The following is a 24,282-nucleotide window of genomic DNA, read 5'->3' as shown; positions in this document are numbered from 1 at the left end:
ATTTCCTTCTATACTTTTTAGCACGTAGCTATTTATTATTAGCATTATTCTTCCGACGTCTGATTTCTTTTTAATTATAGGAAATACGTTTTTCTAAGGTACATAAACTTTTGGGATTGACTATAGCCAATATATCCAAAAAGATTTTTTGCAATGAACATTTTTCTTCGACAAAAGAAATAAGGGACACGATTCTACACAAAGTAGGATAGTGATTTGCTTTCTGTTTCTCACTTCGGTGGCAATATATTCTAGAGGTCGTGAAAAATTGGAGACTTTTCCGTGCGATACAAAGTCCCAGGCTGCGACTCTTTAGTAACCTCTGCTGGGTGTTTTAGAGAAATGCGATCACGCGACAGAATCGGAAACTTGGCCTCGGTCTTATAGCGGTCTAGCCGGTAGGTAAATTCGAAGCGAGAAACGAAAGCGTTTCGTGATCGGTGGTGTCGTGTCGGTGAATATTTCAATGGATCGCTTTCACCGTAAAATCATTCGTACACGTACGTATCGACCGAGATTTCCACGACAGTCGTACTTTCACGCGGTTCGTTTAACTCCTCTCTTCTTTCTCCGTGCTCTCTTTGATACGCGTCATTTCTCTTTCACAAAAACGTGCGCCAGGGAGAAGGGAGAGCATTGGCGTATCGCTGTTTCGAGTCAGCGAGCGTGCGTTTTCATCGGCCGTGGCCGATAACGTCGACCGAGATTAGTTTCTCACACGGAATGCCCGTTAGAAAAGTGTGTCAAGATGTCCGCGAGTTTCTCGGCTCTCTCGCTCATGAAATTATGATAGATTTCACGGCGCGGGACGTACACGCGAGACGTGGAAACCACCGGCGCTCCTCTCACCAGGTTCAATCGTCAGCTGGCGTTCGCCGTGGCAGGTTTATGGCCTTTCATTAGTCTTAGGGTCGCGCGCCTGCATTTATTTCGCTCGAATACTCGTGCGCACTTTGACGGCTCGTGTAAACCGTTGCAGCGCGCCGGGAAAATTGCCGAATATCTGTGCCGCGATAAATTTCGAAACGCGCCGAGCAAAATTCGCCCGACGCGTATCGGGGTTCATGCTGGCTAAAAGTTATCCCATAACAATCGCTAACCGCGCGATCTACGGCCCGATCCTATCTGCTCGGTGATAATGTACAACGACGGGTGGTTACGATAACGCGGGTTAAAACATCGTTGGTACGTCGCGAGCAGCGAGATCGACATCTCTGACGATCGTTCGTTATTCTTCACTTTTATCCGCGTCGACTCGCCGATCTGTACTAATGAATAAGACATAAATTCGTCGCGTCGGCCTGGCCTGCAAAGTGAATTCGTCGAAGTTCGGGCACCGCTGTTGTCTCCCAAAGGAAATTAGGATATTGCGCGCTTAGTTTCGTATTGATTTCTTATGAATTGCAAACTGCTTTTACGACACACACGGGGCGAATCACCTTTGACGATCGACCAAAGATGTTCAATCGACTAGATTTCATATAAATTTATTATTCATCAAACTGTTATCGCTTCGTGTATCTCTCGATTTGCATTCATATCAGTGTAACCTTCTTTGCGTACGTGACACGGCCGTCGAGTCGATTCCCTCTGAACATTTTTTTAAACTGTGTCTCAACGCGTACTCACGCGTTCCGTACGAGGATGGAGTAAAGACTTAAAGGGAGCGAGGAAATCGTCCGAGCATACTGATCCGAGTACCCTCTACGAGGTAAGAGACCCTCGAAAGCGTAGCAGCAAACGCGACGCGCCGTGATCGTTGCCCGTTAACGTGTTAATTTCGTCGCTTGTTCACCGACGTGAAATCCTCTGATCTCACTTTCCACGATTGGTGAACAACCGTGGAAGAAGATTTCGAGCGAATCTTCGTTCCTTCCTCGTTTCCTTCGAATTCTATGCTCGTTCGATCGCGTTGCAATCTAATATACGAATCGTGTTAGGAGCCACAGAGACCTTTTTCCGTTTGTTGGAAAATCATGAGATAATTTTGGGACGTAGTCGCCAGCTTGGCTGGTAGATATTTCGGTGCTCGTTTCTCTCTGATCGGTCGGACCGTAAACGGGGTACGAAAGGAGAGGTACCGAACGCTCGCGTCGCGTTTACTTCGCTCCAGATGAGACGCGTTCCAGAGAAGAGAGTAGGTGGGTCGCATACGCGAGGGGGTTCAACCGAGTCGCGGTAGCGTGCCGCAGGCGATTGATGACTTGTGACCCACTTTTAAAGGCTCGTGGCCTAGATGCGAGGGTGCCGTAGCCCGATCTAAGATATCAGGTTTCCCTCCTACCGCTCGCTCTCTGACTTCCTTTTTCTACCGACCGACTCTCTACCCCGGTTTTCCACTCTTTTACTCTTCCCAGTCTCGCCCGTTTCACGGATGACGCGCGCTCCCTCCAAACTCTTTACGAGCGTGACTCGTTTCCTCGCAGGACGTCTAGTCCCGCCTCTTCGGGTCCTCGGCTCCTTTCTCCGATAGTCGGAAGGGAACCCGATTTTTTTTTTAAATCCCGTTTTCGGTCAGGTTCGTCTAAGATCTTTTCTCGCGTTACGATTTCGTCAAAGTACTCGGAACGTTTCTACATCCGTTTAAAAATCTCTTGCGTCTACGCGCTCGAGGGAACCAGACCATTATCGCGTACCTCGAATCATCTATGGAACGACGCGCATACCAAGAGTCCACGGTATCGACCCGTCGAGTTCGTTCGCGTCTTTGACGGTCGCTCGTCTTCGAAAAGTTTCTTAGGCGACTAAAACGGAGTGGAAGCAGCGTCAAGAGCGAGGTGGTAACCGCCTTCCTTGCTCAGCTTTCTCTCCGTCCGTACGCCTCGGTAAATCGTGACAGACCCGTCCACCGGAAGGAACAATGTTACGTGTGTATAGTATAAGCGGTAGAACGCTGTGCGCGCAAGTTTCGATACAGAGTGGAGTAGAGCGGTAGAGTGGCGCTTGTACGTGTGCCCGTACGCGGCTGTGTATCGCGGAGAAAGGAGGTGGCGGGAAAACGATTTCGTGGTGGGGGGTACGTCCGTCGACGGTGAGCGTCGCGACGCTGCGCGCCAGTGGCGGCTGGTGGGGCGGCCTCCACGTCGCAGAGCGAAACGAAAGACGGTGTGTCGAGCGGCGAGCGAACGAGCTTCGGCTCAGTATCGTTCCGGCCGTGGTTTCGTACGGTCGTCGTCAGAGAGTCGGACGTTCGATCGACCGATGCCGTCGCTCGATTCTGGATCGTACACCCTCTACCCACGTAGTTGAGTTTCGCAACTCGCGTCGTCGATTCGGCCGATCGGTGTCACGGTTCGTCGGTGACGACGATGACGATGGGCTAAACCGCCGGGATCGAAGGATCTGATCCACGAGAAGAATCGTACGAGGAAGGTGTCAATGTGACGCGTGCGGTGCGCAAGGATCGTAAATAATATTTCGGGTGTCGTCCGGGTGGTACACGTTCGCGGGTTTTTGTAAAATGAGCCCGGCCTCCCAGGGCGGTGTGGAGGTGGAGCGTTACATCGGCAGCTGTTTGATATCGTCGAGCGCGAGACCGGGAACGCAGAAGCCGATCGTCGGTAGAAAATCGGAGCCGACGATACGGACCAACGGGAAGACTCCTCCTCGCGGATGCTACGGTGCACAGAATTTCCCGAGCGAGCAATGCAATCAGATGCAATACGCGTCTGGCGGTTGGACGGGCGCTCCCTTGATATCAATGACGTCTAGTCCGCGCAGATGTAATCAAAGAACGTCGCCTTCGATCGGGCAACAACAGCAATCGCCACAGCCGCAGCAGCAACAGCAGCAGGTTTGCGAGCCGCAAGTATCGGCTCACCTGCACAAGAATCCGCTTTCTAGACTGGCCATTCACACGCAGGGAGCCCCGTTGATCCTGGCCGGTCGGTTTCACAATCGCGGCAAGATACAGCATAATACCGGGACCGGTAATGGAGTCGCGAATGCCACCGTCTGTACGGGGATCAGTGGTTACTTTCACAACAACGGGAATCCGAACTGCGCGATGAACAACGCGGCGAGGTGTCCACCGTCGTCGGGCGTCAGGCCCCAGAGGCCGGTCGAGGCTAAGAAGCAACAGACGAACCCCAAGCCGGATTGCTCGACGAGCAAGGAGACCGGGGGAACGGGAAACAATATCGCGAACATCGACTCTCTGAGCATCGCGAGCGACGAGAGTTCGGGTTCGAACAATTCGGAGAACAGTTTGCCGCGTATAATCAAACCGCGGAAACGTAGAAAGAAGGACAGGAAACCGGTGAACGCCGTGGCTGGCACCGCCGAGGTCGCCAAACACGAGGAACAGCAGCAACGGTCGAGTCCGAACGCGGGTACCGAGCAATCGAACGCCGCGGTCCCTTTAAAACCGTACGCACCTTGTTACGAGCAGCGTTACGAGGACGCGTCGCCTCACCTGAGAAACCATAGAAGGCCACCCATCGCGAGGGAAAGCGTGTATTGCAAAGCGCAGGGAACGGTGCAGGAGATCGTGGACGCGAGGCAAAGGTATCCGCATCGGCACGTAGAAGTGAAAGTGTTGGACGACAACAGGAACGTGGTGGTGCCGGCGCAAATGCGCGCAATTCTGCCAAAGGGTTACAGACATAACGGGCATCATCACCATCATCACCATCACCATCATCAACAGCAACAGCAGCAGCAGCAACAGCAGCATCATCTCGGAAACATCTCGCGTTACATCCACGAATTCAACGAGCCGACGCAGCAGCACGGATGCGAGGAGTCGGGAATCAAAGACGGATTAGGGCCGTGTCAGTGCCGGTACTGCGATCCCTCGGCCTTCATATGGGATGTGGATCAGAACTGTTACTCGCCCTTTCTGACCCCGTCGACCGAGTTCTGTCCGAACCGTTTCGCTCAGATGCCGCTATTCTTGACCCGGCCGGAGCTCAATCGTCAGGAGCAAAGCATCGAGAGGCTTTTCACCGATAATTCTCCTCCTCGCGACCATCAAGAGAAGGAAGGCTGCGTCGTGCTGAGGCGCAGCTGGAGCGATCCGACCAGTTACTTCAGCGAGGAGATCGCCGCGCCGAGCAAAGACGTTGGCGTGATCGGTGACAGGGGACAGGCCGAAAGCGGGAAACGTCGAACGCTTTGGCGCGGCGACTCGATCGGCATTCCCACGAGTAACGTTGCCTCGTCCGGCGTAGATGCGAACGGTACCGCTCAGACGCCGAAGGGGTTGGAGGTGTCCACGGAGATCGTCACCTCGCCGAACGGACACAGGGATTTGGAAATCAAATTCTATTCGCCGTCGCCGAACGCGCCGCTCCCGGATGAAGAGAAGGGAATATTCGTGGACGAACTCGACGAGGCCGAGGAAGACTGTAGCGACATTTGGAGCTACCACGAGTCGAAGCTGCAGCAGGATTTCCGCACGCTGCTACAGGCGGAAGAATGAACGATGCAAAGATGCGACGATCGAGTCGCGAGAGAGAAGAGCGTGCACGTGTTTCTCGAGGGACTGCCAACGTTTCGGACGGCGAAAAGGGTCACTGTGAACGATGGGTGGCCCCGGAGATCGAATTAGTTCCGTCGATAGGGAATAAAGAGGAATTGGACGCGTGCGCGATCACGGAAGGGACTTGTGTCTGCGACTGAAACGATTACAGGGTTCGAAAAAACAAATCCCTCCGTTGCTCATCTCGTTTGAACGTTTCGACGAGGCGTGTAACGCGCGTGACGAGCCGTATCGTACCTCCCGCTATTACCCTTCTCCCCCGCGACGACGGGCTTCTGTAACAGACCCTCGGCGAAACGATCAACGAGTGTAACAGACGGTAACAGCGAAACTACGTGTCGAACGATTCTTCTTCCTAACGGTGTACGTTGTATACACGTAGTATACGTGACGTGCGTGCACTCGTGGAAGCACGCACGAAAGAGCAGAGAGGCCTGAAAGGATCGTAATCTCTGAGTGTGCACGCGGTCTGCTTATCGATGACAACGTGCTACTAATAAACGGTGGTTGGCTCGCGTGGCGGACCGAATCGAATCGAACGATGAGCTCGAGTGTCGGCTAATACGAGAGAAAGGAAGCTACGCCGGTTCTGCGTGATACTTAAAAAGAAATCGTGATTAGCAAAGGTACGGATAGGGACGACGAAGGTCGATGATTTGAAGCTACGAGTAAATTAGGACGGTCCCTGTGCTTCACTGGGAGAACTGAACGAATTCTTTTATCGTAATTAGACGATGCCACCGATTATCGTGCACGAGGCGAATAGGGACGTGACCGTTTAAATTGTATCGTAGTAATTAAACCATGGAACGATGAATCGTCCGCCATCCTCAGGGAGAACCCTTGTTCCTCGTCTACGTGTTTCTACCGTTTTAACCAGTCACGCGATCCTCTACGCGATCTTCTTTGGGAATAATCGTTTTTCCATAGAATACCGTCTTCGACGTCTTCTTTCCGTTCGACAAATCGTTTAGCAAACATTTCGTTGAATTATTCAGGTCCCCCTTGTTCGATCGCGATTGCTCGACAAATTATTCAGAGAACGGTCCAATACGTTATTTATTTGAGATATTCGAATCTGAGAGGGGCATTCCGTGGTCGTTCCTTTTCGGACAAGCACGAAATCATAAAGATAATCAACAGGCCCGAGGTTGTTTCAAACTCCCTTTACACTCCACGCCTGCGCGTCTCTCGGCATAAAGACTCTTTGACGGGCATGCTGCAACACTAATTAAATTTGAATTCCATTGGCAGAGGAGCGCATCTTTCAGTTAATATTTTCACTGTTCGGAAATCGCGAAGACTCGGCTTTCTCTGGTAGTTCGGCAATTAAATTTGTTAATCCGATCTTCTCCGATACGCGGCTCTCAAAAAACAATTAGAGCGCTGCCTCTGATTCGATTGAACGTATCTCCTTGGAAATTTTCATTTCGATTCGCTCGCGTTTAGAGAATTGTTTGTCGACGATTTGTCATCGGGTGTTCGTTCAGTGAGAATCTCATTGAATCAGCTTTCGCGGAATTCCGACGCTGATCGCATGATCGGGAAAACACGTAAGGCGAAGCATGGCCTATGTATGTAATTACGGATGGCTATTTACTCGGGCGTGACCGAGATGTTTTATCGTGGTAAAAGGGCATCGCGTAGAGTTACATAAACGCGAATAAACGCGTCACCGAGAACCGATCGATCCGATCGTCGATCGTGATCGTCGACGACGTCGGCTCCTAGACTTTGGACGAGACCATTCATCGTTTCGTACGCGGAAAACAGAAACCGTGCGGCACGTAAAATCGAGACACATATGAGAGAATCATCGTATACCCACCACCATCTTCCTTCGTTTAGACTGTAAGCCTAGATGTTTAAGGCGATCCACTTAGATCATCACCGTTGTCTATATGTGTATAGGAGAAGCAAAACTCGCGACTGTTTTCAACGGCCCGCCTTTTAATAATTTACCGATCGCGAACGTACGTCAGGGACGCGTCGAGCGATCTCGACGAGAAATTGACCAACGACTAATCCGGCTTAATGCGGTTCGTGTATCGCGGGTCTGGCCAACGAGACGCGCGAAGACGACTGACCACGTACGCGAAGAGGTACGTTATAGCAATATTTCTCTCTTGCTGGTTCGCGCCGAGTAACGTAGCAAGTTTTATTGCTAAAGTTGGCAACAGACAAATATTGATGTCGACCCTTGTTAAGGCAGCAACGCGGCGTATCGAACACGAACGCGGTAGCGATGCTGCTTTAATAACGATCGTCGTTCGATATCTTCGTTCGTGTACCCACGGTTCGGAGACGAAGCTCGGTTCTCCGATTGATTCGCGTGGACCATCCGTTTTATTTTTCTGCCGCGCTGCAGCGAGCATGCCGCGTTGTTCGTTGAGAAACGATCAGATCGAACTTGTAATCCACCTTTCCGGAGGAGCGGGATTTCCACGGAGAAACGCGCCGCCGAACACACGTTGCGGTTTAGCGCGAGTTTCTCTGTGCCGCGCGATACAACTCGAACGATAACCCTGTACGAGCCCCGAGCTCGTCGACTTTATTAGTTTCCCACAAAGTGTATCGACGATGGAACACTTAATTTATTTCTCATCGAACCGCGGAGCTTTTCTCGTCGAAATCGATCGACCGGACGCCACGTACAAATCGTGGAAATGGAGAAACGGGAGCCGATAGGAAATTACACGTGCTCTTTGATCGATCCCAGAGGGACGAGAGTTCTCCTCTAATGTACTATTTAATTAAAAATTTAGATCAGCGAACGAACGCTTCCATTTCGTACTTTTTTTTTAATCTCGTCACGGATCGCGATCGTCGCCGATCGCGTTTTCCGCTATCTGATCTCTGGAACAGGAAAGAGAGAGAGACTCGAAAATCGTCGAAAATTAGTTCTTCTCTGAATCGATACACGTTTCTTTTTTTTTCTCGACGCTTCTCACTCTCTCCTTCTGATCGTATTTATTTTCTGCACCGTCGTTCGACGGTGCGAGGTAATTGTGATAGCGCAATAAATGACACACGATACTGCTTCGTCGTCCAGACTGATCCAACGCCGATCATCCGAGTCCTCGACCACTGGGCGTCGACTCGAATCACGTTGTTTGTCACACAATAAAGAAACTGTCTTTAATTTAATTTTGTACGTTGCACCATTTTACCCGAATCCATCGTCTGTCGGGTCAGAAACAGTAATTCCGTTCCCAGCGTTCCCGACTTTCATTCGTTCCTGCGAGATAACGATTGTTCAAGACCTACGACACGCGTGTATCCTTCAAGTTCACTTTCGATGGTAAAATCAGATTTGTGCGATGCTCTAATGTGAGACTCGCAACGAATATCGATCATCTCTTTATCTATTGACCGACGACGCCTATTGAGATTTTTGCCCACTTTTTTGAGCACTTTGCCCACGTCATACTTCATCTTCGAACTTCGTGTCACCCCGTTTACTATTCGTTTCCCAAAAGTCGAGTTCAATTTTCACGAACAGTCGTACGTGATCGAGGCAGAGTTAAAAATGAATGACTCACGCTCACCGTATTGACAAACGTTCGTTTTATTTTTACTTAAAAGCAGTCGAGCAAGGTAACTGAAATTCGCAACGAGCTAATAACAAGATAAGTTAATACTGGCGCGACTCATTAGCTACATATATATTATTATTTTTTCTCATAATTACCCGTGTCACGCTTAATTGGTCTGACGTTGTATTGTCATTTCAACTATCTCACGTCCTTTCCGAGCACGAGCGTATAATTTCGTTAATTATCCAAGTCTGTTTCGTTTAATTACATGCGTATTTTAAACGATGCGCGAATTTTGCATCTGCCGCCGGATAGGAAAGAGCATCCCTTTGAAATATAGGTCGTGGCTAATCACGTCGGACAAGTTCGAACCCGCGAACCAGAGGAACGATGTTCACCAGCCAGTCTCCCTTTGACTCTCAGAATTAACGTTTCTAATGAGTGACGGTTCATTAGCTGATCAACGTATTGTTTGATGACCCCACGATGTACCGTGTCAATTAGCTAATTATTCTGTCCGACGATGACAGCGCTGAATAAAGAACGACGAAGCAGGCGAAATATCAATTGACAATGAACGATTAACGATCCAAAATTTACTCGTTTCTCGTTCGCTGACGTTCATTTTTAAAGACCGATTGAAAATTAATTTGCTTTGAGTGCCAGAGACAGTGTATTGGAAACTCGAAATTGTTTCGTTTCGTTCGCAACGCTCCCGCGTCGCAGTTACGGGTTTCGACACTGATTTGTCCCAGATAATAGAATCGTATGGATAAGTACCGAGATAAGTATGAAATTCGTTTTGTACGCCACTTCGCTTGTTATCGTTGTTACAAAAAAAAAAAAAAATCGGTAGCTCGATGTACAGTAGATCGATTCTTGTTGTAGAGAAAAACGAAGAAGAGTCGTGTTGAAGTAACGAAATGTGTTAAAACTTGTCGTCGTCGCGAAAGAACATTTAAATATTGTCGCACGAACGCGATTGCTGCGTGTGTACGATGTACTTGAATGTTAGCGTAATGCACATATTTATTCGGTAGCCTCTCTGTTCCTTTGCACCGAATATTCGTATCAACGATAGAGTCGCATCGTTTGACTCGGCTTCGGTCCACGGTGAACGCACGATTCCGCGGGATCGGGAATTTTCGATGTATTATAACTCCCGATCGCGTAACGCGATCATCGCGGAAGATTTCGTATTCGTACCTCGCGATCGACCGTTTTAGATAAGATTGAGACACCTGCGGAATGAGTCACGTAATTGCGTTCACGTGTCGACCACGCGCCGTTCGTTTACGTTTTTGACGTGTTTCAAAAAGGCGAAACGACGCGCGGAGGACGATGAAAAGGACGGCGCTTCCTTTTCCTGAAACACTTTTACCGGAGGTAAAAATTGCGGTACCAACGGAGGGAGGGAGAGAGAGAGCGGGGACCGGAAACGCGTGCGTTTAACGTGGTACGGCGATTAATCTTCGCGTTTGTTGAAGCGGAGAGAGGCGATTAAACTGGCAGATAATCCCCCGTAATGGCTCCCTTTCCGCTGTAACGATGGGCTACGCGGTTTCTGCTGTCGAGTTCTCTCTTATCTCTACGATTTTTCTTTACCCGACCGAATGACTCAATGTTTACGCGGTGAATCGTCGAAAATGATCCAGAATCGAATCGTCGAGTGTTCGTTCGATTCCTAGAAGTGTCGTCTTAGAGACTCGGGTGTCTCTCGAGCGAGAAGCTCGCGGAAGGAATCGTAGTTACGGACGCGACGCTCGCGCAGGGTTGAGAGAATGCGATTAACAGGTTTTGCGAGTCGAAACGGTGAAACTCGTAACGGCGAGCGTGACTCATGGACGATCGCGAAACGAAATCGGTCTGAACGAAAGTGAGAACCGTTTTAAGACGGACATTGCGTAACGGTGGAAAACGCGTTTTAAATTATGACTAATGACCGCGGCGGGGACGATGAGCCGCGCGGCTGATGCGATCGTCCCGTACGCGTGATGTACCGGATCGTAGATTTTGTAACGGTAGATGTCTGTGATAGCAAAATAGTCGTGAGTATAGGAATGCGCGCGGTCGTACATGGCTCGTGTAAACGAAATCCAGCGATGTCCGGATCTGATTCACTGTCATAAACGCGTCGTTAAAAGGGATTCGGTGTCGCCAAATTGCCGGAGCATATTTCGACTCGTTATATTTTACAATTTCCCAAGGCTTGTATTTAAATAATGCAAATGTTGTTTTTGCAACGTGAATTTACGAGCTTATCGGCACGTTTTTGTTTCGATTTTGATAGTGGGACAGAACCGGAATCGTTTGTGTGACGAGCGCAGGGTGTAAACGCAGAGCGAGCACAACTTTTGCGAACCTGTCCTTTTTTTCTTCTTTCTCCCTCGTTCGTGTCGCGCGACTCGAAATATATACACGTAGAGGGAAAAACCACGCTCGCCCCGATGTACCATCCGTTTCAAGGGAAGCAAATATCGAACGATTTCAATTTCGTTACACGCGAGTTTGTCCGATTGTTTTTTCCACCGCTGCTGCATCATACGGTCTCACTTTTCCTTCGACAAAATTTGTATCATCCAGCGCGCGAGTTATTTGTTTTCCCGAAAAGGTATGAAATCGATGTAAAAATGCGTTCCTGTTTGGCCTTTCTTGGAACGGATCCGAGAAGGGCGAGGGCGAAAAGAGGCACGCGGGCCGCGAACGAATTAACAAGGAACTTCGATCGTGGCCCGACACACGGCCAATTTGAATTTGCAACGTCGAGGCGGTGGAACCACCACAGCCGTCGTCAGTGGAACCGTTCATTGGGACTTGACGTTCGTGTTTTTTACTTGTTTCATGCCTAGATTCTTCTCTCAGCCAATATAAACTGTGAAGTATACACCAAAATAAAACATACTGTTTCTAAAACCAGTTTATTCCCTCGTGTGACTCAGGGCGTCACAGTCTAGTGGATAGACAGTAGCTTATGCTCTCAACGACTGATCGAAGTCATATTACGAAAATAGATACTGATTGAACGAGCAAGATCGAAAAAGCTCCAGTTTCTCAGTCTGCTGATAAACCTGTCCATAAGCTATTGTCACTTTCCCGATATATTTAAAGCGAGTTTATTATACAGTTTTTCGCGTCGAAACCGAATGATTCACCAGTCATTGGTTCGATCGATAAGACTCGAGTTATCGCATCATCGTTATTTTAAGTGGATTAAACAGAGTCTATCCATTATTTCTGTTTCGCGCACCGCATTATTTCCCCATTCCCCGCTCCGTTATGATTACATTATAAATGGTGCTCCGGGTAAACGTGAATAATTCTATCGTAACTTCGTTCGTTCGTTCGTTCGTTTGTTTCGTCGGACTTTTGGGTGGTGGCATACTGTCCGCGAAAATAATGCATATCCTTTTAAACGCTTTAAAATCCTCAATCCCCGAGGAAATTGAATTCGATAACGGCGTTGTTCAACGTTCCAATCACGATCGTTCACCTCGAATCGTGTGAAAAAATTGGTATTCGCATGATTAACGTATTAATTACGTTTCCTTTCGTGTCTGGAAAGCGTCTCCGACGGAGGTTCGACGATATTACGTATTTACTTGGTTAACCGCATTTCATAAATCGTGCCGGCTTTCAGCTAATTTGCATCCGAATACGACAGAGGAAGGTAACAGCCTGCGTTTGACGACCTTCGGCAGCAGCGTCTATTTTCCGAGCCGAACCCAGACGCGCTCTTCTTCTTTTTCACGCTTTTTCCATCGTTGCTATTTAAAATTAAGGTAGCCAGGCGTAGCCTCGGAGTAAAACGAGAAGTCGGTTCGCTCGCGGAGGTTGTACCTACGCGAGCCCTGTACGCGAGCAAAAAGTGGTCTAGTAATGAGTGCCAATTACTGTAAGAGCGATAAGTATACGGCATTTGCCCGAGTGGATCTTAAAGCGCTGACCGCGAAAGAAAGTGCTTAAGTATCGTAAAGCTATCGTCGGGCGTCGGTGCCCCGGACTTGGAACATAATAATTAGGTACGTTCGATACGAGACTCGGTCGATTTCGTTTGCCCAATGAAATCGAGACCAATTATACCATACCCTGAAAATGTTACGATTTCTTGTCACATCGGGAAGGAATTCTCTTAATTAAAATAGTTTTCGTAGAAGAGATCGGTTTGCTTTTATCACGACTGGGCAAAACGTTTGGTACTACGAACCACCTTTTATACGAAAAGCTCCAGATTACAGGACTAGCAAATGCTGGCCAGTAATTAACACGTTTGTCCGAGAAGGTTTCGAATACCAGAAGGTAGACAGTCGATGCATTTGTATAAAACGATATGGTTTTTAATTTGGCAAGCGTGAGAGCTTCCAAAATTTCAATCACCATAGCGGAATAATTCCCTGATCATCCAGTATTATAATTTCATCTCCTTTTGTTCTCGGGGCATCCGAGGATACTTAGATGGGCTGAAATATTAATGACCGAATCTGCGTCCTGCTCTTATTTATTCAGGAAGCATTAGATTCTTAATACGTTAACAGGTTTAAACATCTCTCAGAGTCGTTAACGACTGTCAGCCTCTCGAGAGCGTCGCTGTTTATTTTCGCTCGCTGGGAAACGTGTATTACGACTCGCCGCGATCACGACTTTCGGTCCGACTCAACGTGTACACGTGCGTGACGCATCAGACAATTTTTTAATCGGAACGAAAACTCGTCCTTCCCGCTATTCCAGCACGTGACGACCTTTCGAAGCATCCGCGTCGGAATGTAACGGAGCGAACGCATCAGGAAATCATTGATAATTTTTCCACCGTCTCGAACGCGAACCACCTGAATCATGAAGACGCGTACGACGACCCGTGCCCCGTTCGCCGGAAGTCTTCGCGCACGAACGACGTTCGATACTTTTCTTCTCGTTAGACGGTGGCTCGTCTCCGATTTTCCATCCAGCATCACGTCATCGAGAAAACAACCGTCGATATTAATTGCCTCGCGCGTTTCCACATTCGTTTTTGCCCGGTCGCTTCATCGGTTAAATGTACGTATCGCTTCTGCACGAGTCTCTTGATTATTGGAAAAACATAGCGAACGGTATCGCATAATTGGCGATATCGGAATTGCTCCGAGTAAATTGTGTCCCTTGTTCTTTCCATTTAACGCCGTTTCCTTCGTGAAGAGTCAACCGGTACAAAGTACGATTCTATATTCCCGGTAATTCCGTAGAAAAAAAAGAGAGTTCTCTACGATACGAAGGAAATTAAACGGCGGGAGAAAAGTCGTGAAGGAAGCGACTCGAAACGGCGTCTCTGGAAAAAGAATAGAGGCATAGAGCCTAATTAGCTTTTAATTTGGTCGGTAAGCGAATATAATGCTGCCGGCTAATAGTTGTTTGAGCGAAGTTCAACGCAAATTTGGTGGCAAAAGGGAATAAAACGGGGGGTGTACCTAGACCGAGGGAACGAGAATTCGTAGCGAAAGAGAGTACGATATCAGCGAGCTAATTAAATGGTAAGATCTCAACGCCAAAGAGTTTTAGTCGCGCCCCGCGTGGACGCATTGCAGTGGAATCTCGGTTGCTCCTTGGCGAGTGTACCCAGGTTCGTTTGCCAACGCTGGAATCCCCGCCACGAGAATTTGAGAAGAGTGCTGAGGCGCGTATCCAACTACTTATCGGTCCATCAAAGAATCATGAAACTAGAATACAGTGTTCCTCCGAGAAACGTAAAATCGGTACCGAAGAGTCACGTTCATAGACACACAAAAACGGTTCGACGCATTTTTGTCGACCCCGTAAAAATGATTTAGAGACCGCGTGCAACGATCGCAACGAAAGTTCTTCCTTCCTGAACGATTTCGTGGCATGGCCAGCTGCGCCTACGCGTGCAACCAGCTAATTGGACGTATGAATAATCCATAAACTAGATTCGGCATCCCGATAAAAGCAACCGGTTCGCCTTCACCTATTTCTTTTGAGCGCACGTCGCTAAGACTTTTTTTGATCGCGAATAAACCGCCGCGTCTGTTTTCAATTAATATACGGATTCTGTGCATTTCCCAATTTACAATTGAAAAGGAAACGCGTACTTTGTTTCTAAACGAGTTTTCCACGAAAATGCTTCGCTGAGAAGAGTCTCTTTGATGTTATAATATAAAGGTTGCGCGTCTAACGCGCGTGCCGTACTCTTTATATACCGAGGTCGTCCGTCGACGATACACAGAAACGATGTATAACAATTTCGAATAGTCGCGTTGTTATTCGTTTGGGCACGTTTCACGGAGAGAGGTCTCGCCCTCGATAAATCTCGGGGGCACAGAGATTTCGTTGTAAACTGCCGGTAGCGGTCTGTCAGGATTGTTAATTTCGCGGACACGCGTGGAATGAATCAAGCTCGCGGAGTGGTCTGTGGAGCTGAGCGAAAATAGATACCGGTTAGCTGTTTATACGAGAAATTCGACTTTCAACGACTAGCCAAAAGATCGCTGTAATACGATGAATCGATGGTAACGGGAGGAGAGTGAGTCGCGAAATAAAAATGAAAATCCGCTAGGAGAGTAGGAAAGGAAACGTGCATGGCCACGCATGCGAGATTCGTTTCGGTCCTAATCGGTTCTAACACGGTCTACTGCGTGCGGACTCGTTCGCGAACCTTTTTCCTCACAGTTTTCCCGATTAGACCGTACGCGAAACGAGATGGTCGATAAACGATGCCGAGAGTGGATCATATAATTAGTTTCATACCTGTATTGCTCTGCCACGCGTGCTTCTTTATTTGACCGATTAATTAAATCAAAGGAATAATTGTTCCACGGAGCATACGTAATTTACAGTGGGCGCTACACAAGTATTTCACATTTTTTCATACTCACGTCGCCTACGCAACGTGCATCTCGTGCATTCGCAATGAACGAGAGTTCTTTCCGAAAAGAACTGCGGCATAATTGTTGCACGAGCCCCAGGGGTCGTTCAGCCGATTCATTGTGGGCGGTCGACGCGTCACAGGTATTCGGAATTTTCTCCCACTCCGTTCATAAGCATTCGCGCCATTAATACCGGCAACGTGCTGCATAATGCAAAGTGTCGTTTGGCGCGCGAACCGTAAAAATTGACGGAGAGAGGACCGTCGTCGGGGTATCCGATAGCTCGATTAATACGCGGCGAGTGTAGAGAAACAATCGATGAGCATAAGTCACCGTTGGCCAGACGAGAATTTCTAAACGCGAATCAGATGCTAAGTTATTCCGTGTGTCTCTGAACCGGCTTTGGTCATTGTATTCGACGCGTGTATTCGCCTCGACGGTGGACTTAATTCTTTTTGCCTCTCCGGCTGAAGCACGTGCGGCCACCGAAATGAATTCCGAAATCTCTCCACGCTCTCGTCGATACACCGTGCCTCGTGAAACTGTTCGAACACTATGAATCCTTGTAAACGTCATATCTCGTACGACAGTTTCGTACGGTGACCGATACGATGATCGATACGACGCCTCGCGTCCACCGACGATCGTGGCAATTTATTATTTGCAAGGAACAAATGAAAAATCACAGGTGTGATCGGCGAACGAGAGAGAAGCAGCGTAATCAATTTAGCGGTTAGCAAGTACGCTGGCAAAGTTTTAAGGGTGTTTTACAACATTTTTCGTGTGCTACGGGCGCGCGTATTACAGTAAACCAACGAGCTTAAGTGCTCGGCTAGAGTAAACCTGGCGCAGCTACGTTCTCCGCTGTAATTCTTCCTGAGAGCTCTGAAACATTACGGTTTAATTAATCTCTCTGCTCTCTTCTCGCGTACACGCGCGTACGCCGCGTGCGGAATCCGAATTCGTGGCTACGTTTTTTGCCCTCGCGATGTTTGAAACAATATACGCGCGAGAACACGGGTACCGTCGCGCGTGCAACGAAATCCTCGCCACCGGAATGATCATGCGGAACGGTTTACTATGCCGCGCGCGACACGTGCTCCGTTCCCTTCGAGTGTTACACCTGTCGCGTCGGTGTACAAATGAAAAATATGTATCGTCTTCTCAGAGGAGTTCGATCGAGAGTCACACTTTGAAGGATCGTTTTAATCATCCCTCGATCAAATTTCCTTGACCGCTCGAACGGCGCACCTCGTTATAAACAGAATATCAACGACTGATTCATTTAATTAGAGCAACGGTGGTGCTAAAAAGTTTTGCACAGATGATACGGTCAATAGAACTTCATGCCCGGCGCGATTCGCTATTTGCAATGTAAAAAGTGGGACGCGTGAGCAAACGCCATTTACCCAACCCGATCGTTATGCATTTAAATTACACGCGCCGCATTATGTATGTACATATAATTAAAAAATCGTGTGCGCAAGTAGAGAGAACGGACACGATGCAAAACAGTTACTTGGAAACCGTCGATAGATTTTGTTAGACTCACGGACGTTCATGTACTACAGTGGGTATGCGTACGTCTCTGTGAATCGATTATTATTTGTACAAGGTGATATGTCTAGTGTGTTGATAACGGAAATATCGTTGGACGATGACAAATATGGATATTTCCACGTAAACGCTGAGAACGGTAGGAATAATGTCGGCGAGAATTATTCGAGAATAAAAATTCATCTGCTCCAGTTACCCAGCGGTTTTGTGTACTCGTCGAACAATGTTTTTATGGGATGTATTACCTCACTGATTCGATCGTTTCTTTGTTCTCAATTGTCTACTCGATCATTTAATTATTATCGGGCGATGGTACAGTGTTAGAAATATTTATTTGAAATTTTAATTGGTCTATTTTAAATATTTATATTGGTTATTTTTAATATTTATTTGAAATTTTAATTGGTCTCTAAATAGAATGTTACTATCAGTCATGATCGAAAGGACGATTCTACGCGAGCACTCTGCATTCGGTGGCGTTATCAGGAGGCTGCGTGAGCCGTGGCCGTTCTACTATCAGACGGAATCAGCTCCGTTTCATTACCATTTCATTCAGTCGCAATTTCATGTTTCACCGTCTCCCTTCTCTTTGGTCAATCCCTTTCGCAGCATTCTGTGTCAGCCGGCTATAATCCGCGGCGAATCCGATCCGCCTAATGGGACTCGCGTACGCGTCCTTCGTCTTTTAACCGGTTTCAAAGGGGTAAAAAGATATTTTTCGTCGGATACGAATTCATCGGTTTATTCCAAGGGATTAGCTAAAAGAGAGATTTCAGTTTATGAAGCAACTAGGTGAAGAGAAGTGAAAATCTTCCCGAATGCTGGCTTCCTCGTTAGGGAAGGGGGCAGGGGGAGGGGAGGGGAGGGGACCCGTGATTTTCTTCTCGCTTTCTCTCGGTTTTACGCCGACTCGCCATAACTGCGCTTCCTGCGTGTTTCCCCTCTTACTCCTCTACGTGAAAATTGTACAGAACAAGGTTTGCTAACGCGAAGCTCCCTTATCCGATTTGCTTATGAATCTGAAGTCGTATCATAAGTAGACCGTGCGGATCTTCTATGCAAAATAAACTACGTACTATCTCTTTTTCTTAAAAATGAAATTTGCATTAAGATTTCTTTAGCGTATTTCGATGTTCTGCACGTTTCATGCGAATACCAAGATCGGTGAAGTCGAGAGTCAACTACTTCCGTAGGTGGTAGACCGATCGGATTGTTTAAAAATAAAATCGATCGAAGAAGGGTGTAACGTCGACGAGGTGTATTTTGTTATCACGTTTCACAATGCAAAACGTGACGAACAGACGGCGTGGGCGCACGGGGGTAACGTTGCAATTTATGAACGGGCGCGCGCAATCTCGCCGTGGCGCGGCGCGGCGCCAACCGAAGTAAAACATCGCGGTGATTTAAATTCAGTTGATTAACATACCGCTGGGTCGTGCGCAAAAATACGAACGTGTACCTCTATCGCCGGCTAGATGAAATCGCCGACGTCTACATTTTGCGATATCAGCGCGAGCGCGGATTAAAACTTTCTTTCGCTCGGTTATCAACAGATTCTTCCGTTATCACGAAATTTATTAAACGTTGCACGGATGTAAATTCACGACTCGGTTATTGCGCAAAGCCGATTACGAGCAGAACTGAGTATATCTCGCGTTTATAAAATATGTGCGAGCTCGTTATTTAGCTGAACGCATCGAATTTTCATTTTTCAATCGACTAAAGAGGAGGCGATTTAATTGACAGACGAATGTTTCGAATGCGAATCGATTTATAACTTCGAAACGACCTGACGCGCATATAGCGTCGTCTTTGACGTTTCCTTCGAACACACTTTACATCCGATTTGCAGTAATGAACGACCGTCGGTTTTCGCTAAAAGGAACAAGCCGCTTATCGATCAGCGATTGAAAATAATGGTAACTACTCGAGAGAGCGGATCGATGCGCGTGGTATAAAGCCGTTCCGTGGTTGCGCATTATCAAGAGCGCAGCACTGATTCTAATTGCCGTACCAGGTGCATCGACCTGCCCGACCGACGATTGATTTCGCACTTGCTTTGACACGGCACGCTTTCATCATGCGCTAATGTAATGGACGATGATGTCGATGCGCCATTAATTAGTCCGCTCTATACTTTCTCGCATAAATAGCTTTCCTATCCTCCGATCTATGCTCGATTTACCTCGAATCCGTGATTACGCTTCGTTGTCGCCGACGAAGTTCGTCAGAAATTTTCGAAGGCCACGTTTTTCCATTCGTTGCGCGAACCGTAGAGGCAACGGCGGTCGCACTTCTGATTTTAGCGAAAAAAGGTCGTCAGTATTTTTTTTTTTTTTTTCCAGTCGACTGTAGCGTCCACTCCGAATATTTGAAATAAAAGAGACATTCGGTCCGGCGATCTCAAGGAAAAATAATTTCTCGCGATTATTTATGAGCCTCACGCTCGCTGCTGGCTGGACACACGTGAAAATCGTCGGAACGTGACGATTCGCTGGCACGTTCGAGGGCGTCCGCCCACGCTAACGCCGATATTATTGTCCATTATAGCCGAGTTGTTCTACCGAAAATCTGTAGGAGCGTACAGCTGTTAATATTCGTGCCGGTGGGTAACCGTGGCACAGAATTCTAAAAAGAATTCTCTTACCAAGGCGAACCCGCTGCATTCCGCTTCGCGTATTTTATCGTACATCGTGTACACATAAAGAACGCGCAAACACGCAAGAAAATAGACACGCGAATTGGAATGAGAACGCATTTTTTCAAAATATTTTGACGAACAGAAAGTGTTCTGTGTTCCGACGATACTTGGGATTTATCTTTCTTTCAAAGCCTGATTAATATTCGGCTGTACGAATTTTTTTCACCGCGACGAGACGCGGTTAGGCTCGTGTCCAACGCGCTCACATTGCATCGTACTTACACGTCGTTAACGGGCCTTGGGAACCGAGCCCGGTTGCGACAAAGTCAAGGCTATCGTCCGCGATGAAATATTAACAGAGAACACGTTTAAACAGTAATAACTCGGTATCTCTTTGTGGCATCGCGGTCGCGTTTCCGCTTACGGAATCGTTACAAACGCAGTCGCCCCCGGGGCGCTGATTCATTGGGAAATTTTCCGAGATATCCTTTCCTCGCGCGAATCTCGGTTCGCGGTTCGATTCATTCGTCCCTCTAACGATGTTCCGAGGAGTGCTTAAACGGAGGAGGAGGAAACGCGGGGGAGAGAAAGGAGACGGGAAAACTTCAATCTCCTTTCTCGGTGCATCGTTCCAGACGAGAATTTGCGTGCTCGGTGGTCCGTAATAAAATTAATGGAGCGTAGTAAACCGTCGTCTCGCGAGGACGTTCTCCTCTCTTTCGTTCCCCTGCTGCTGGCTTCGACTTTTGTTTAAACGATTCGATGCGTCAATTCCCGCGCGCTCGTTCGACTCGGCTTCGGCCACGTAGACGTCCCGTTTATACGGATCCACGCACCTTACCCGATCGGCAGACTCGCAAATTATTCCCAAACCGTCTCTTCGCATCAGACGTCACGCGACGTCCTCGTTCGTCGCTCCGTAAGGAGGCTCGAAAATCGTCTGATTACGCGCCGTTTCGAGGGTCAAGATAAAATTATATTTCTCCATTTAAAGTCTCTTCGCTTCACAATAAGGAGCGGTTCGTCGATGACCGTACCGGCGTCGTTTAGATTTATCGAACCTCATACCGTTTGGAGGAGCAGTAGTCGTGTCTACCGTATCCCGGAAATAACGAATCGTTTTGAAACAACGGCGATAAATTTTGAGGTGAAACAACGAGGAGGCGTCCGGGGATGGGCGGGGGCAAAAGAAGATTTAGAGATCTCGGGAATGAGTATAAACGAGCGGCCATGAAACTTCATTTGGTATCGTCGGGCAAAAATGTTATTCATTGGATTAATTCAAGATGGTTCTCGGGAAAGAAACGTAGGCATCTCAGTTTGATCGTAAAAGGACACGGTCTCTAGTGTATCGAACCCGTCGTCGCGTCTTCTTTTTCACGTCGGAAATCAGCCTCGGGAATACTCGTCGCAATACAATTTCGCAATTGCGTTATCAGTCGTTTCTTTTAAATCACGCTATTCCCGGTCTCGAGGTCGAACGGTCCGCGATTCTTTCCAGCAAAATTACGCTTCGTCGTTTTTCTTCACTCGCACAGGTGACATAACTCTTCCGAACGATCTCGTTTCGTATGATGTAAGACGTACGAAGAAGCGCGAACGTGCCATGTCATATCGGAAATGACGGGTAGAAGGCAAAACCGACGAGGCAGATGGAGGTAACGTTACCGGTCCGCGATTTTTACCCGCTAATTCGATTAGAATCACCTCGAGCCCCGCGTTCTGGGAACCACTTCGTTTCTCGTCGAGCCCCGACGGCCGTGTTGTTAGTTTTTCTCCGGTTTGACTCGAGTCAACCGCGGAACGAACGAACCCTTAATTTCGATCGCGTGAAAATCGAACAGAGCGTTCGTCGAGAGGAAAACGCGTAAGAGCGCGCGGTTACGTTCGCCGGACGAAAGAAAAGGCACGGGTTGCGGAGAGAGAGAGGGAAAAGAAGAGAGAGGAGCCATAACTGGAGAGCGGCACAGTTATCGTATATGGGCACAGATCTCGCTTATAATAACCGCATGTACAGCTACGTACGTTCTACATAGGCTATCACGTACGGACGAGATCCTACTTACGCGGTTCCAAACGCTCGGCTCGAAAGATACGCGCGTTAGGACGAACGCTGGAGAGCGGACCATGTGTCACCGGCTGACGACGATGCTCGTTCACGAGTTACGACTGCAATTTCCCGTGGCAACGCCCCTTCGCAATTGCTCGCGCGAAATGAAGCGGTCGGTCGAGCCACGACCCTTCGTACGGTGTTTAGCGAAATTAAAGACGCGAAGAGTCGATCGCGTCGCGGATATTCGCGGAAATTAAAGGGTCTGCCGTCGACCGACGATGACGCGCGACGCTTGTTTGTCCAGTAACAACGATTTTCCACTCGCCGTTTCATCCTTGACCCACGCGCTTCGAATCGACGCAGAGGAAAAATTGTAAAAAAAAAAGTCGATCCACAAAATCTGTTGCTCGTTCAACTTCGGATCGAGTCTTCCGTTCGAAGCGAATAATTATTTATCGATTCGATCGAGAGACGATTCTGTGATAGTGATTACGCTGATAGGGAGCGACGATTTCACGGGAAATTTTGTAGAAATCACGCGGTTGTATTTTGACGCGAGAAGAGACGTTTCGTTTGACACGGTTGCCTTGGAATATGCAAAGCAGTTAGCCCTGTCCGTTATGTTGATACCGTGTTACCGAGTGCAGTATACACGCGCGTCATAAAATGCCATGTACAGCTTATGTACTGTTATGTAATTACTGAATCTTTTCCGATTGCGAATACTCCGTGCGTGTTGCCACGTCGAAAACTGCGAATATATTTTTTCCTTACGAAATTCATTTAGTTTTTCTGATATAAGCAAGGTAATTTGTATGAAAACGGATAGTGGGCAGTATCGGGTTAACGCGTACAATTAAAAAATAATTATCCAAAAATAATTACGCCCAGGTTAATGCTTTAATCGATACCCGGGCGTAATTATGCGAAATTACCGCGTTATTGATTTCACTGCAGTTCTCCGTGCTCTGAAAAATTCCACTCGACACGAAAACGATGATATAACAATCATAAATTTTGATAGAGGATCACCGTTTTAATGATTCGCAAAACTGCGAGCAAACACGAGACTCGGTTTACCCGGCACGCGAGTAAAAAAAAAAATATTGTACGAGGTCCATCCTTCGGAGACGAGGACGAGCGTTCGTGACGTAACGGGCGGTTTACGACGTTTGCCCAGCCTTCGTATCGCTCGGTGACGATAATTATTAAATAAAAAAGAAAGGAAGGATTGCGATCAAAGACTTCTCTCGGAGCAGAGCGTGGGTAGAGACGGAACTGCATTCGTCTAACACGGCTGGAAGGCTTGTCCCATGCCACTTTCGACTCGTGTCCGCACCGTTAATCGTCCCACTGGTAAATTATCAAACCCGACTTCCCTGCCTTTTAATATACGCCTAGGCTAATTGGAGGCTTGTAAAATTCCTGGACGGTCGATGAAAAATGTGGGTACTGGTTGCCTGTCGATGACCCAATTTTCACGGACATCGTGCGAGTCGTTTTACGTAATAGCTTGAAAATACGCTGAGAAGCTACTCCTTTCGTTCGTATTATGTCACTTGTTTATTCATTACTAAAGTGGGTCGTGTAATTGCGCGATAAGAACCACTTCCGTTCTCTCACGTCCATTTAAATGTTAACGGTGGTCTAAGAGATTGTGAAAATCCGATTCTACGAACGACCATTATTATTGGAGCGTATTTAAACGAACGCGGCCACGCGTTTGGGGCGTGCAGTAAATTTTCATTCGGTGCATTATCGTCGATTTGATATCGCGATTCGATCTACGGGTCTGGGGACCTAAAATTCGAGCGAATTCGTTAAATTTCCGTGCCGCGGCTCGAGAAAAGCTCGGGAGGATACTGGATTCGTTTTAAAATGCACGGGCCGCTGGAGAAATACGTCAGAATGCAGGAAATGAAAACTCGGTGGCATTTCGCGCGTGGTCGAATTTCGATATTTCAATATTTCAATAGCCAAAGAAATTTTCTCAGCGTTAACGAGCTTTCCACATCCTGCTACGTAATTTAAGGATGTATTGGCTATACAGTCAATCGCAAAAGTTTATGCACTTTAGAAACGCATTTTTTAAAAAGAAATCAGACGTCGGAAGAATATTGCTAATATTAAACAACAAAAAAAAATTTTCGATTTTTCCGAGA

At 47.7% G+C, this 24,282-nt stretch overlaps 2 protein-coding genes across 5 annotated transcripts in view; both read left to right on the top strand.

Moving 5' to 3' along the window:
* Window positions 1–24,282, top strand: part of LOC108630703 (CCR4-NOT transcription complex subunit 6-like twin) — a 239,120-nt gene that overhangs the window by 28,644 nt on the left and 186,194 nt on the right. The window lies entirely within an intron of this gene.
* Window positions 3,074–12,249, top strand: LOC108630702 (uncharacterized). The gene has a single exon (XM_018034134.2). It carries the CDS (start codon window positions 3,461–3,463, stop codon window positions 5,420–5,422), a length of 1,962 nt encoding a protein of 653 aa, XP_017889623.1. The 5' UTR covers window positions 3,074–3,460; the 3' UTR covers window positions 5,423–12,249.

The sequence above is a fragment of the Ceratina calcarata genome, unplaced genomic scaffold, assembly GCF_001652005.2.
Source record: "Ceratina calcarata isolate Rehan_Ccalc_2016 unplaced genomic scaffold, ASM165200v1 scaffold78.2, whole genome shotgun sequence".
NCBI classification, from domain to species: Eukaryota; Metazoa; Arthropoda; class Insecta; order Hymenoptera; family Apidae; genus Ceratina; species Ceratina calcarata.
Note: the sequence above shows the minus strand (reverse complement) of the source record. Positions and strands in the feature narration are given on the sequence as shown.